Source organism: Phyllopteryx taeniolatus, chromosome 3 (genome assembly GCF_024500385.1).
Source record: "Phyllopteryx taeniolatus isolate TA_2022b chromosome 3, UOR_Ptae_1.2, whole genome shotgun sequence".
NCBI classification, from domain to species: Eukaryota; Metazoa; Chordata; class Actinopteri; order Syngnathiformes; family Syngnathidae; genus Phyllopteryx; species Phyllopteryx taeniolatus.
The window spans coordinates 31,434,512-31,449,035 of record NC_084504.1 but is presented as its reverse complement, the minus strand read 5'-3'; the positions used below and the strand labels follow the sequence as shown (position 1 = coordinate 31,449,035).

Below are 14,524 nucleotides of genomic sequence, written 5' to 3'. Positions count from 1 at the left end.
AACATCCCACAGGTGAACAGGCTAATTGGGAACAGCTGGTTGCCATGATTGGCTATAAAAGGAGCTTCCCTGAATTGCTCAGTCATTCACAAGCAAAGATGGGGCGTAAGAAAATAGTCGGAACAGTTTAAGGACAATGTTCCTCAATGTACAATTGCAAGGAATTTAGGGATTTCATCATCTACGGTCCATAATATCATCAAAAGGTTCAGAGAATCTGGAGAAATCACTGCATGTAATTGGCTAGGCTGAAAACCAACTTTGAATGCCCGTGACCTTCGATCCCTCGGGTGGCACTGCATCAAAAACCGACATCAATGTGTAAAGGATAATACCAGGTGGGCTCAGCAACACTTCAGAAACCAATGTCAGTAAATACAGTTCGGCGCTACATCCGTAAGTGCAACTTGAAACTCTACTGTGCAAAGCAAAAGCCATTTATCAACAACACCCAGAAACGCCGCCGGCTTCTCTGGGCCCGAGCTCATCTAAGATGGACCGATGCAAAGTGGAAAAGTGTTCTGTGGTCCGACGAGTCCACATTTCAAATTGTTTTTGGAAATTGTGGACGTCGTGTCCTCTGGGCCAAAGAGGAAAAGAACCATCTGGACTATTATGGACGCAAAGTTCAAAAGCCAGCATCTGTGATGGAATGGGGCTCTGTTAGTGCCAATGGGATGGGTAACTTACACATCTGTGAAGGCACCATTCATGCTGAAAGGTACATACAGGTTTTGGAGAAACATATGCTGCCATCCAAGCAACGTCTTTTTCATGGACGCCCCTGCTTATTTCAGCAAGACAATGCCAAACCACATTCTGCACGTGTTACAACAGCATGGCTTCGGAGTAAAAGAGTCTGGGTACTAGATTAGTCTGCCTGCAGTCCAGACCTGTCTCCCATTGAAAATGTGTGGCGCATTATGAAGCGTAAACTACGACAAGGGAGACCCCGGACTGTTGAAGAGCTGAAGCTGTACATCTAGCGAGAATGGGAAAGAATTCCGCCTACAAAGCTTCAACAATTAGTGTCCTCAGTTCCCAAACGTTTATATTGAATGTTGTTCAAAGAAAAGGTGATGTAACACAGTGGTAAACATGACCCTGTCCCAGCTTTTTTGGAACGTGTTGCAGCCATCAAATTCTAAGTTAATGATTATTTGCTAAAAACAATCAAGTTTATTAATTTGAACATTAAATATCTTGTCTTTGTAGTGTATTCAATTAAATATAGGTTGAACATGATTTGCAAATCATTGTATTCTGTTTATATTTATGTTTAACACAATGTCCCAACTTCATTGGAATTGGGGTTGTATTATGAACTCACCTAATCATAATATATTCAAAGGTGCCTCCTGAAAATTGTTAGCAGACAAACCATAAATGACAGCTATTTATGTCAGAAATGTGTGTTAAATGTGCGGGCTGGCAGCGATTAAAGGACCTGTCCAATGTTTGCCCTCTTTTTCTTTGTTGTTCCCTGTAGCCCTGAAAAACCCGGAGGTGGTTGCTAAACGGGGAGGCCTAAGCACTATCTTGAAGAGTGTCATTGACTGTCAGCTGAGCCGCATCAATGAAGCTCTAATCACCACCATCCTCCATCTTCTCAACCACCCACGTACCCGTCAGTACGTGCGCATCGATGTAGAGTTAGAGGTACACGCTCGCACACACACCCGCATGCACACGCTTTAGAGTAAGTGAATGAGCCCAGATAGTGGGTGTCATTATTAGCCGTCGAAGCTTGGCCCTTTCTTTCCTATGCTACTCCCAGTGTTTCCCTATAGCCTCATTGTTTAAACAGGCAACTTGGATAAAAGCATCCCACCACCACTGTCACACCAGCCACATGGATGTCATATGACCTGAGTCAAAGGTTAATTAAACTGCCAGAGGATTAATAGGAATTTTTGAGTGAGATTCCACAAGTCAACAATTATGAAGTTGGTCGAGTCTAAGCAAGTGTGCATGGTCTTTTACACTTGTTTTGTGTCTGTATGTGTTCTCTCCTCCAGCAAATCCTCGCGCCTTTCACAGATTTTCACTATCGTCACAATGCAGACATGGCTGAAGGGCAACTCAAGTGAGTGAGCGTGTGATTGGTTTGAAAAGGAAACAAAAAGTTACTATTGTGACATTTGGTAACCACCGTAAACATTGAAGGCGCTGTCTAGTGTCTTTGTGATCTGGCGTGTTGACTCCTTAATGACTGACCTGAGGATGTCAGTTGCGCTTAATTATGAGAGATTATCTTTTTGAGAGAAACAAATAATTCCCAATGACTCTCGGGTCTGTATTGGTGCAAGTTTGCGCTTGTATGAAAATGAAAAGTTTTCTTTACACACTTTGAAAAGCCCATAATAATGATGTGCGGAACACGTGTTCTGTTTTTAATGGGTGTGTTTTCATTTTCACAGAGAGGACAAAGAGGCACGCTTCTTATCAAGTAGAATGGCCATAGTGGCAGCTTTCCGCTCTTGGTCTGGTAAGGCCTTAGTTGGAGTTAAAATTCAGTTTGTCCGTTTTAAACTTGTTGTTTATAAATTCATTTGTCTTTTTTACCCAATAGGGATTATCAACCTATGCAAGGTTGGAAATTCTGGAATCCAATCTTTAATTGGTTTACTTTGCATACCAAATATGCAAGTTAGGGTGAGTGTTATTATCGCAAACATTACGATTTGTTGAAAATGAAATGAAAAAAAACGAGCGCAAAAGATTTTAGTGCAATGTATGACATTCCTGTATAGTGTACACAGTGAGGTTTTATGCTGGAAGGCAACCATTACATTTGGAGACCAAAGAAGATTAGCAAATGTTTGCTTATGGAAATTGATACACCATTTCCTGTCTCATTGACTGAAATGAACTTTACATTCTTTGGCTGTCTCTCGTCTCTGGAGCAATTCATTAAACAGTGTAACGTTGCTGTGCATATTTTAAGCATTAACATGATGATGGCTAAGCTGTCAACCATAATAGTTTATTGAAGATTAAGGCCCATCCCCTCCAGTACACATTGACAGCGCTGCACAGCTCCTTCAACACTGGAAGATTTTTTATTTTCAGGTTTTTATTTTGTTCAGTGTGCTTCTTGCGTGAATGTGTTTTCTGATGAAAATTGAACAATAAGAAGCACTGCGTCAACTCTGCCTTCTGCACTGTGTACATGCGAATGTATGTTGTGTTAATGGGCTTGAGAATATACAATGGGTACATATCCTGTTGTCCTCCTTGCATGCATGTTCTTTATTTACCTTATCCGTTATTGCTACCCAAACAATACAAGTTTCCCCATCGGGACTAATAAAGGTTATCTTATTTGTCTTACCGTTTTAAATGTTTTTCTTAAATCTATAATCAACATTTTCTATACAGAAAGGCTTGTTGGAGGTGTTATATGAGATCTTCAGACTCCCTGTGCCCATCATGACCCAAGACTTCACTGAGGCTCTTTTAAGTGTTGGTAAGTAATAACTTTTAACTTCCTTAGAGGTTTTATACTTACTTTTTGTAGGGGGTGAGGATGGGTGTGGGGAGACAAGGCTTTCCCCCCTAAAGATAAAATAAATCCATATTCTGCTCATAGTACCATTCATTATGTGCTATCAGACCCAGCTAGGTTCCAGGACACATGGAGACTCTCTGATGGGTTTGTTGCTGCTGAGGCCAAAGTTATCCTTCCGCATAGGGCGCGCTCACGGTGAGGAATGATATAAGACCGCAGAAATATAAAAAGCTGACATGTTACTCATGAAGTTTGTTTTTCTCTATTTGGTTGAGCAGACCTGATTTGATGGATAATTACTTAGCATTTGTGCTCTCTGCCTTCATCACCAGTGGGCTGCTTGAGGTGAGTGTCTTGGGAGTAGTATGAATGTGTCCCACCAAGGAACAATTGACTTGTAGTGTTCTGCTGGCCCACCCATTTTTTATGCACAGAAGACAGAAATTGATCATGATCAATTTTGTTTTTAACAGCGCTGGAGATCTTTCTTCAATGTTGCTAAAGTTATTACTTTTTTTGCTCATAGATTCAATGCCATTTGAAAGACAGTTAGCCATTTTAGTTGAGCTGGCCTTATTAGTCAATCCATATTTTTGGTTTGTTGTCACATACATTAGCATCAGAAATTGCAGGGTGCCGGATGGAATACATTGTAGTTATCCACAACCATGCCGTTCTAGATTGTGGTCAAACTCATTCATGCTTTTGGTTTATTTTTATTCTGGGTATTGGGTTCAAATATTACATTATCAAATATTTATCATGGCCATTATCGCTTAATCTCTTTTCAGGGTCTTGTAGAAGTGGTGACGAGCAACGATGATCAGCTTGCTGTCAGGGCTACCATCATCTTGGGCGAGCTTTTACATATGGTAAAGCAGTGTCTGTGACTCATTCTAAAGCTAACAAAAGCTGTTTAAGAATGTCCTTTCTATAATAAACACTATTGCATAGCATATTTGATCAAGGCTTTTCCCTCTACCTGCGTCTCCCGTGTTTAGGCAAACACCATCCTTCCCCATACCCACAGTCACCACCTGCACTGCCTTCCCACTCTTATCAACATGGCAGCCTCCTTTGACATCCCACAGGAAAAACGACTGTGAGTACATTCACACTTTGATTCTCTCTTGTAACAGTGAGCTCATCTCAAACCATGATCCTAATATATAGATTGATGTTCAATTTTGTTTCAGTCGGGCAAGTGCAGCTGTCAACAATCTGAAGCGTTTCCATGAGAGAAAGAAGAAAGGTTTTAAACCGCACAGCCTCTATCTGGACCACATCATCCGCAAGTCTGTGTCCTCACATAGCCGCAGAGAGTCACACTCACGGGTCCAAAGGGACATCTATGTCATTAAGGTAACCTGTTCATAGATGTTCTAGGTCTGCACATGTTCCTCTTTAAAACATGATCAGATTACCTTAAGGAAGTTCTAACAAACAGAACTAATAGTTTATTGAAGATTAAGGCCAAAACCTCCGCATTGTTGCAACCATCTGTTCAGCTGTTTTATTTTTAAGCGGTTAAGAGAATGGATGGATAGCTGAATAAAGCTTATGATAGGCTTTTTACAATTTCACATGAAGGACAAACCAACATTAAAGTGTTGTCTTTAATTCTGTGTTCAGGATACAGAGGAAGCGTTGATGATGAACTTGAAAGACAGTCACATTCTCAACCATAAGCAAAACCTAGAGTGGAACTGGTTGCTCATTGGCACTATCCTTAAGGTCAGGCACCTATCATGTTGCAACACCATCTTTCTTGCTTTTTCAACACACACACACACACACACGCTTGCCTTTTGGGGTCTTTATAGTATTGAAATCACCTTCTTTTCGTCCTAGTGGCCAAATGTAAATCTCAGGAACAACAAAGATGAACAGATGCACAAGTGAGACCCACTGACAAACTCTAAAACAGCATGTCCTTGATATATATGTCTGCGTGGTTCGGATTATTGCACTTCTGTTTTTGCATGTGTTGCAGGTTTGTTCGGCGGCTGCTGTACTTCTACAAGCCCAGCAGTAAATTGTACGCAGGGCTGGCTTTAGACCACGTTAAGGCGAGACAACTCACTGTGGTTGGCTGTCAGTTTGTTGAGTTCCTCATGGATTCGGATGAGGTGAGAACAACTTTGAGACTCATTCTTTTCTCATTATGAATCTAGAAACTCATTTTTTTCCATTTTTGTATTTTTCTCTCTCGCTTGTCCTGTTGGGTCTTTATCTGCTCCCATTATTTACTAGGATGGCCAGGGCTACCTGGAGGACCTGGTGAGGGATATGGTATCATGGCTGTCTTCATCTGCAGGCCTCAAGCCCGAGCGCTGCCTGCAAAGTAACGGCCTGCTCACCACACTTAGCCAACACTACTTTCTCTTCTTGGGGACACTCTCTGCACACCCTCAAGGAGTCAAACTTCTGGAGAAATGTGGCCTGTTTCAGTGGTGAGTGTACAGGAACAAACTAACAGATTTCTTGTGCATTCCCATCTACACACATTTACACAATTCAGTTGAACATTTGATCTGTGGTTTGTTTCTGCAGCCTGCTGAATCTGTGCTCTGTGAAGAACCAGGACGCTGTGCTGAAGCTTGCTGTAGCCACATTGGACTACAGCAGGGATGGTCTGGCAAGAGTGATCCTCTCCAAGATCCTCACTGCTGCTACTGATGTAGGGCAACAACAGAAACACACAAATATATCTTATCAGGTTGTGATTAGGAAGCTCAATTAGACACATTCAAATTATTATTTGTTGAATTGTGACTGAAAGTGCTACGGTGCAACATTAAAAGAGGTAATACTTAGAAATTAGGTACATCTAAAAGAAACTAAGCAACATTAAACGCAACAATACTAAAAAAAAGATGTCTACACAAAAGAAACATTCTAGCCAAAAGCTTTTCGAAAAAAGGTGTGTTTTTAAGCTTTTTTAAAAAGCATCTACAGTCACTGTTGGTAATGCTGTATTATTCTTGTCCCCCTTCTCTCCAACAATGCGTCTTGTGAGCAGACCTGCAGACTGTACGCCACCAAGCACCTCCGTGTGTTGCTGCGAGCAGGTGTGGAGTTCTTTAGCAGCTGGGGCATGGAGCTGCTGGTCACACAGCTTCACGACCATAGCAAGGCTGTGTCCATGGAGGCCCTCGACATTCTGGACGAAGCCTGTGAGGACAAGGTGATGATGGAAAGACACACACTTCATACTTCACAGTCACCGGGGCCCCCCTCTGGAGCCAGACCTGGAGGTGGGGCTCAAAGACGTGCGCCTGGTGGCCGGGCCTGCACCCGTGGGGCCCGGCCGGGCGCAGCCCAAAAGGGTAACGTGGGTCCCCCTTCCCATGAGGTCACCACCTGTGGGAGGGGCCATAGGGGTTGGGTGCAGTGTGAGCTGGCCGGTGGCCGAAAGCGGGGACCTTGGCGATCCGATCCCCGGTTACAGAAGCTGGCTCTAGTGACGTGGAATGTCACCTCTCTGGCAGGGAAGGAGCCCGAGCTGGTGTGCGAGTTCGAGAAGTTCTGACTAGATATAGTCGGGCTCGCCTCCAAACACAGCTTGGGCTCTTGTACCAGTCCTCTCGAGAGGGGTTGGGCTCTCTTCCACTCTGGAGTTGCCCACGGTGAGAGGCCCGAGCAGGTGTGGGTATACTTATTGCCCCCTGGCTCGGCGCCTGTGTGTTGGGGTTCACCCGGGTGGACGAGAGGGTAGCCTCCCTCCGCCTTCGGGTGGGGGGACGAGTCCTGACTGTTGTTTGTGCCTATGCACCAAACAGCAGTTCAGAGTACCCACCCTTCTTGGAGTCCTTGGAGGGGGTGGTGGAGAGCGCTCCCGCTGGGACTCCATCGTTCTGCTGGGGGACTTCAATACTCACGTGGGCAATGACAGTGAGCCCTGAGTGGTGTTCTGTTATTGGACTTCTGTGCTCATCACGGATTGTCCATAACGAACACCATGTCCAAGCATAAGGGTTTCCTCACGTGCACTTGGCACCAGGACACCCTAGGTCGCAGTTCGATGATCAACTTTGTGGTCGTGTTATCGGACTTGCGGCTGCATGTCTTGGACACTCGGCTGAAGAGAGGGGCGGAGCTGTCAACTGATCTCCACCTGGTGGTGAGTTAGCTCCGATCGTGAAGGAAGATGCCGGTCCGACGTGGCAGGCCCAAACGTATTGTGAGGGTCTGCTGGGAACCTCTGGCAGAATCTCCTGTCAGAAGGAGTTTCAACTCACACCTCCGACAGAACTTTGCTCACGTTCCGGGAGAGGCGAGGGACATCAAGTCCGAGTGGACCATGTTCTGCGCCTCCATTGCTGAGGCGGCCGACCGGAGCTGTGGATGTAAGATGGTCAGTGCCTGTCGTGGCGGCAATCCCCGAACCCGTTGGTGGACACAAACAGTGAGGGATGACGTCAAGCTGAAGAAGGAGTCCTATCGGGCCTTTTTGGCCTGTGGGACTCCTGAGGCAGCTGATGGGTACCGGCTGGCCAAGCGGAATGCAGCTTTGGTGGTCGTCGAGGCAAAAACACGGATGTGGGAGGAGTTCGGTGAGGCCATGGAAAAATACTTCCGGGTGGGGAGAATACTTCGAAGACCTCCTCAATGCCACCGACACGCCTTCCCATGAGGAAGAAGAGTCTGCGTTCTCTGAGGCGGGCTCTCCTTTCTCTGGGGTTGGGGTCACGGTGGTGTTTAAAAAGCTCCTCTGTGGCAAGGCCCCAGGGGTGGATAAGATTCGGTGGATGTTGTGGGGCTGTCCTGGTTGACATGCCTCTGCAACATCGGATAGACATCGGGGACAGTGCCTCTGAATTGGCAGACTGGGGTGGTGGTCCCCCTTTTTAAGAAAGGGGACCGGAGGGTGTGTTCCAACTACAAGGGGATCACACTCCTCAGCCTCCTTGGTAAGGTCTATCCAGGGGTGCTGGAGAGGAGGGTCCGTCGGGGAGTCAAATCTCAGATTCAGGAGGAGCAGTGTGGTTTTCGTCATGGCCGTGGAACAGTGGACCAGCTCTACACCCTCGGCAGGGTCCTGAGGGTGCATGGGAGTTCGCCCAACCAGTCTACATGTGTTTTGTGGACTTGGAGAAGGCGTTCGACCGTGTCACTCCGGGAGTCAGCGGGGGTGCTTCGGGAGTACGGGGTACCGAACCCCCTGATACGGGCTGTTCGGTCCCTGTACGACCGGTGTCAGAGTTTGGTCTGCATATCCGTCAGTAAGTCGGACTCGTTTCCGGTGTGGGTTGGACTCCGCCAATGCTGCCCTTTGTGACCGATTCTGTTCATAACGTTTATGGACAGAATTTCTAGGCGCAGCCGAGGCGTAGAGAGGGTGCGGTATGGTGGCCTCAGTATTGCATCTCTGCTTTTTGCAGAGGATGTGGTTCTGTTTGTTCATCAAGCCGTGATCTCCAACTCTCACTGGAGCGGTTCGCAGTCGAGTGTGAAGCGGCTGGGATGAGAATCAGCACCTCCAAATTTGAGACCGTAGTCGGTAAAGGGTGGCGTGTCCTCTCCAGGTCGGGGATGAGATCCTGCCCCAAGTGGAGGAGTTCAAGTATCTTGGGGTCTTGTTCACGAGTGAGGGAAGAATGGAACGGGAGATCAACAGGCGGATCGGTGCTTTGATGCAGACTTTGTATCAGTCCGTTGTGGTGAAGAAGGAGCTAAGCCGAAAGGCGAAGCTCTCAATTTACCGGTCGATCTACGTTCCTACCCTCACCTATGGTCACGAGCTGTGGGTCGTGACCGAAAGAACGAGATCCCGGATACAAGCGGCCGAAATTAGTTTCCTCCGCAGGGTGTCCGGGCCCTCCCTTAGAGATAGCGTGAGAAGCTTGGTCATCAGGGAGGAGCTCAGAGTAGAGCCGCTGCTCCTCCGCATTGAGAGGAGCCAGATGAGGTGGCTGGGGCATCTGATTCGGACGCCTCCCCGGTGAGGTGTTCTGGGCACGTCCCATGATTTTATAAAGTGTAATTACCTAAGCGGAACACAAGTATTTGTGTGTTGACGTGTGGCTTTAAGGGGCGTGACCGAGTGAGTGAAGTCAGGAGCTTTGATTCCAGCTCAGGTTGGCCGTTTATCACATGGTTAGTTATCTCAGCATCTTGTCCGTGCTCCTTGACAGTTTTTACATTTTGTATTTGGGTGTTTGACTGTTTGTCCAGTTCAATAAATGTCTCTGTTTTTATTTTTTTTCCCCCCCACTTCACTTGAGCGTATCTGAAGCTCACTCGTAATTCATCTTTCAGCTCGAAACGCAAAGCAAAAAATCGACCAAGTGATAGCTAGTAACTCGAAAAACTAAACTAACTAGACTGGGGCACTCGTATTTGAAGGTACCACTGTACTATAATGGTCGTAGAAAAAAGTTGATATATCTAACCCCAGAGATTTTTGCCAATTCTGTTGTCTGATGAGATATTTTTGAACATTTTCCAGGCCAACCTTCATGCCCTCATCCAGCTGAAACCAGCTTTGTCCCACCTGGGAGACAAAGGCCTCCTACTGCTCCTCAGGTAATTTGTTCTAGATGTTCCATTGAGTTATACACAGTGGGTACGGAAAGTTTTCAGACCACCTTCAATTTTTCACTCTTTGTTTTATTGCAGCCTTTTGTTAAAATCATTTAAGTTCATTTTTCCCTCATTAATGTACACACAGCACCCCATATTGACAGGAAAAAGGTGTAATTGTTGAAATTTTTGCTGATATATTCAAAAAGATAAACTGAAATATCACACAGCCATAAGTATTCAGTCCCTTTGCTGTGACACTCATATATTTAACTCGGGTGCTGTCCATTTCTCCTGATCATCCTTAAAATGGTTCTACACCTTCATTGGAGTCCAGCTGTGTTTGATTATTCTGATTGGACTTGATTAGTAAAGCCATACACCTGTCTATATATGACCTTACAGCTCACAGTGCATGTCAGAGCAAATGAGAATCATGAGTTCAAAGGAACTGCCTGAAGAGCTCAGAGACTGGATTGTGGCAGGGCACAGATCTGGCCACGGTTACAAAAACATTTCTGCTGCACTTAAGGTTCCTAAGAGCACAGTGGCCTCCATAATCCTGAAATGGAAGACGTTTGGGACGACCAGTACCCATCCTAGAGCTGGCCGTCCAGCCAAACTGAGTAATCGAGGGAGAAGAAGAGCCTTGGTGAGAGAGGTAAAGAAGAACCCAAAGATCACTGTGGCTGAGCTCCAGAGATGCAGTCGGGAGATGGGAGAAAGTTCTAGAAAGTCAACCATCACTACAGCCCTCCACCAGTCGGGGCTTTACGGCAGAGTAGGTCGACGGAAGCCTCTCCTCAGTGCAAGACACATGAAAGCCAGCATGGAGTTTGCTAAAAAACACCTGAAGGACTCCCAAGATGGTGAGAAATGAGATCCTCTGGTCTGATGAGACCAAGATAGAAATTGTTGGCTTTAATTCTAGGTGGCATGTGTGGAGAAAACCAGGCACTGCTCATCACCTGTCCAATACAGCCCCAACAGTGAAGCATGGTGGTGGCAGCAGGATCCTGTGGGGGTGTTTTTCAGCTGCAGGGACAGGGAGACTGGTTGCAATCAAAGAAAAGATGAATGCGGCCAAGTACCAGGGATATTCTGGACGAAAACCTTGTCCAGAGTGCTCAGAATCTCAGACTGGGCCGAATTTCAAATTCAAAAAAGACAATGACCCTAAGCACACAGCTAAAATACCGAAAGAGTGGCTTCAGAACAACTCCGTGACAGTTTTTGAATGGCCCAGACAGAGCCCTGACTTAAACCCAATTGAGCATCTCTGGAGAGACCTGAAAATGGCTGTCTACCAACTTTCACCATCCAACCTGACAGAACTGGAGAGGATCTGCAAGAATGAATGGCAGATGATCCCCAAATCCAGGTGTGAAAAACCTGTTGCATCAATCCCAAAAAGACTATGGCTGTATTAGCTCAAAATGGTGCTTCTATTAAATACTGAGCAAAGAGTCTGAATACTTATGGCTGTGTGATATTTCAGTTTTTCTTTTTTAATAAATCTGCAGAAATTTCAACATGGCTGTTTTTTTCTGTCAATATGGGGTGCTGTGTGTACATTAATGAGGGAAGAAATGAACTGAAATGATTATAACAAAGAGTGAAACATCTGAAAACTTTCCATACCCTCTGTACATCATTCATTGAGTTTAGTCACAGACATACTACATACATTCTGTTTCGACTGTAGGTTCCTGTCCATACCTAAAGGTTTTTCTTACCTCAATGAGAGAGGTTATGTCAGCAAACAGCTCGACAAATGGCAGAAGGTACAACACAGGGGCTTCTTAGACGGATTTATTTTCCCAGTGTACCATTTTACCAACCAGAACCTTTCATTTAAAAAAAAGTGTTTAATTTCATTTCACGATGAAATTGCCTTTTAAATTGCAGGAATACAACTTAAAATATGTAGACCTGATAGAGGAGCAACTCAACGAAGCACTAACAACCTATCGCAAACCGGTTGATGGCGATAACTATGTCAGACGCAGCAACCAAAGGTAAGAAGCTGATTTCACTGTTTTACATTTTGATTACCAGCCAAAATGACTTCTGTCTTCATTTCATTGATGTTCTTCTTCAGGTTACAAAGACCAAATGTCTATCTCCCTGTGCACTTGTACGGTCAGCTAGTCCACGATAAGACAGGCTGCCATCTATTGGAGACTCAGGTAATTACGTTATAGTGTAACTTGCAACATTTTTGTCTTCTCTGTAAAGTCATGCGTATTTATTTGGAACCCTTCTCTGTCTGTCTCCAGAGTATAGTTCCTGACCTCAGCTACACGGTTCGCTCCCCGATGCTGGACACCTGGGAGGGCATCAAGCAGCTGAAGGCAGCTCTCTGGGCTCTGGTCAGCAACACTTTATATCACTGCATGTCTTTAAGGAATGATTTCTACGCTTATTGATCATAATACTAAAAGGTCTGAATACAAAATGTAAACAGTTTCTGGTGATTACACATAGAAAAAAAAGTACAAGGCCTACTTTTATTTTTCTAATCCATCATCTGTGGGGTGGAAGGGCATATCAGGCGCTGTCAATTTTGGTTTGTACCTCAATGCTTGTTTACTTAATGATAATTGCATTGAGGTAATAACATCTCTGATGGATTGTTGTTGTTTCATTTGCATCCAGGGCAACATTGGCTCTTCAAACTGGGGCCTGAATCTCCTCCATGAGGAGAACGTCATCCCTGACATCCTTACATTAGCGCAGCACTGCGAGGTGTTGTCAGTACGAGGGTGAGGCCTTCTTTGTGCTTCTTCATTTGTATTCTTCAGTTGGAATGCATTTATTCAAGACCTCACGTCTCTAAGCATGAGGCACTAACAAGGAAAATGAGAAATGATTGTTTTTGATTACGTTACACATCATTTAGTTCTGTATAGTAAAGAAACTCTACTGTTAATTATTGAAAGTTGACCAGAATTCCGTTATGATATATTTACTTATTAACAATAACATTGAATTAAATAAATATTACGTTGCATGGTGTATTCACTAACTCTCTGTTAGTCCTCTGCCTATTAACTAATGAAGTAATTTGTTTCTATGCACAGTACGTGCGTTTATGTGCTGGGAGTGATCTCCAAGACGAGGCAGGGGTGTGAGATGTTGAAGCAGTACGGTTGGGATGCAGTCAGGCACAGTCGCAGGACGCTGTGGCCAGTCACTCCAGATGAAGTCGAAACCCAGTTGACCTCTGAACTGTCGTCCGTGCCAAGCACGCTGAGTCTCAACTCTGAATCCACCAGCTCCCGTCACAACAGTGAAAGCGAGTCTCAACCAAGTATGTAGGACGGATGTATTAGTGTTTGCACTGTTCAATGTTGGAGAACATGATACTTATCTTTTCACTTTGTGCTTTCAGACATGTACATCCTGGATGATGACAAGTGTGATGTTCTGGACCAGTCAGATGAGACTCCTTTCTATATACACTCCAAACCAGTCAAGGACCGCAGCCCCTTCACTATCCTGGCCTCCACACGCTTTGTTCGGGCACGCTTCCTCAACTCCCTGTCCCTGCCCAGCAAGAAGCTGCGCTCCACAAGTGACCACAAGACCCCGATGGGGTCCCGCACGCCGACTGAGTTTAAGATGAGGCGGAACCGGACAGTGACAGAGCCTTCTGTCTACAGCCCGAACCAGGGTGATGTCTTCACCACTGTGTTAAATGGCAGGGGAATGCCGAAGAGTCCCACGGTCAGCCTGGAGACGTCATTTGTCGGGACCAGAGGGGGATCTGAGGAGCACCTCGTAGATGGAAAGCTGGCCCGGGGAGGAGGCTCAGGTCTGGCACTCAGTGGTCTGGGAGGGCACGCGGAGCAGCCATGTCGAGAACGGGAGCAGAGCAGCCGAGAGCGTCTGGCAGGAGGAGATGGAGGTTCCTCATCTAGCGGGGGTAACGTGGGAGGGGTGGGGAGCGCGGGAGGTACCCAGTTCAAGAGCCGCAGTCAGAGCTTTAACACGGACACCACGACCAGCGGCATCAGCTCCATGAGCTCCAGCCCATCAAGGGAAACCGTCGGAAACCCTGAGCATTCCGAACCCGAACCGGACTCTTCTGACTGTGTTAGCCTCAACACGGTTGTCTCAGCGAAGACTGTCAAAACGCTGTCCCCTCTCACCCCCCAGGCGCAGACAAACCACGTATCTGCATCCAAGTCCTCCGCCGTCTCTCTGGTACCACCCGGCTCCTCGCACACACTCCCCCGTCGAGCTCAATCTCTCAAGTCCCCCTCAGTGACCACCATCAAGAGCCTGGCTGACTGCAGCTTCATGTACACTAGCCCGAGAGACGCGCTGGGCTATGCGACGCTGAAGCGGCTGCAGCAACAAAGGATCCACCCGTCTCTGTCCCACAGCGAAGCGCTGGCTTCGCCTGCAAAAGATGTGCTCTTCACAGACACCATCACTATGAAGACTGGCAGCTTGGACTCTCGACTTACACCCCGCAGGTAA

General features: G+C 46.1%; 1 protein-coding gene across 3 annotated transcripts in view; it reads left to right on the top strand.

The window, feature by feature from the left end:
• The window catches only part of LOC133475595 (rapamycin-insensitive companion of mTOR-like), a 29,078-nt gene that overhangs the window by 7,959 nt on the left and 6,595 nt on the right, over positions 1-14,524 (top strand). For all 3 annotated transcript variants that reach the window (XM_061768649.1, XM_061768648.1, XM_061768650.1), the window contains exons 8-31: positions 1,490-1,659; positions 2,019-2,086; positions 2,421-2,488; positions 2,573-2,655; positions 3,382-3,469; positions 3,616-3,706; positions 3,790-3,856; positions 4,303-4,383; positions 4,513-4,613; positions 4,708-4,873; positions 5,144-5,245; positions 5,363-5,409; positions 5,505-5,640; positions 5,765-5,964; positions 6,065-6,191; positions 6,534-6,698; positions 9,963-10,039; positions 11,742-11,820; positions 11,945-12,054; positions 12,138-12,225; positions 12,316-12,408; positions 12,695-12,801; positions 13,120-13,349; positions 13,431-14,520. In XM_061768649.1, the coding sequence (XP_061624633.1) occupies positions 1,490-1,659; positions 2,019-2,086; positions 2,421-2,488; positions 2,573-2,655; positions 3,382-3,469; positions 3,616-3,706; positions 3,790-3,856; positions 4,303-4,383; positions 4,513-4,613; positions 4,708-4,873; positions 5,144-5,245; positions 5,363-5,409; positions 5,505-5,640; positions 5,765-5,964; positions 6,065-6,191; positions 6,534-6,698; positions 9,963-10,039; positions 11,742-11,820; positions 11,945-12,054; positions 12,138-12,225; positions 12,316-12,408; positions 12,695-12,801; positions 13,120-13,349; positions 13,431-14,520 (3,634 nt within the window). The remainder of the gene's footprint in view (positions 1-1,489; positions 1,660-2,018; positions 2,087-2,420; positions 2,489-2,572; positions 2,656-3,381; positions 3,470-3,615; positions 3,707-3,789; positions 3,857-4,302; positions 4,384-4,512; positions 4,614-4,707; positions 4,874-5,143; positions 5,246-5,362; positions 5,410-5,504; positions 5,641-5,764; positions 5,965-6,064; positions 6,192-6,533; positions 6,699-9,962; positions 10,040-11,741; positions 11,821-11,944; positions 12,055-12,137; positions 12,226-12,315; positions 12,409-12,694; positions 12,802-13,119; positions 13,350-13,430; positions 14,521-14,524) is intronic.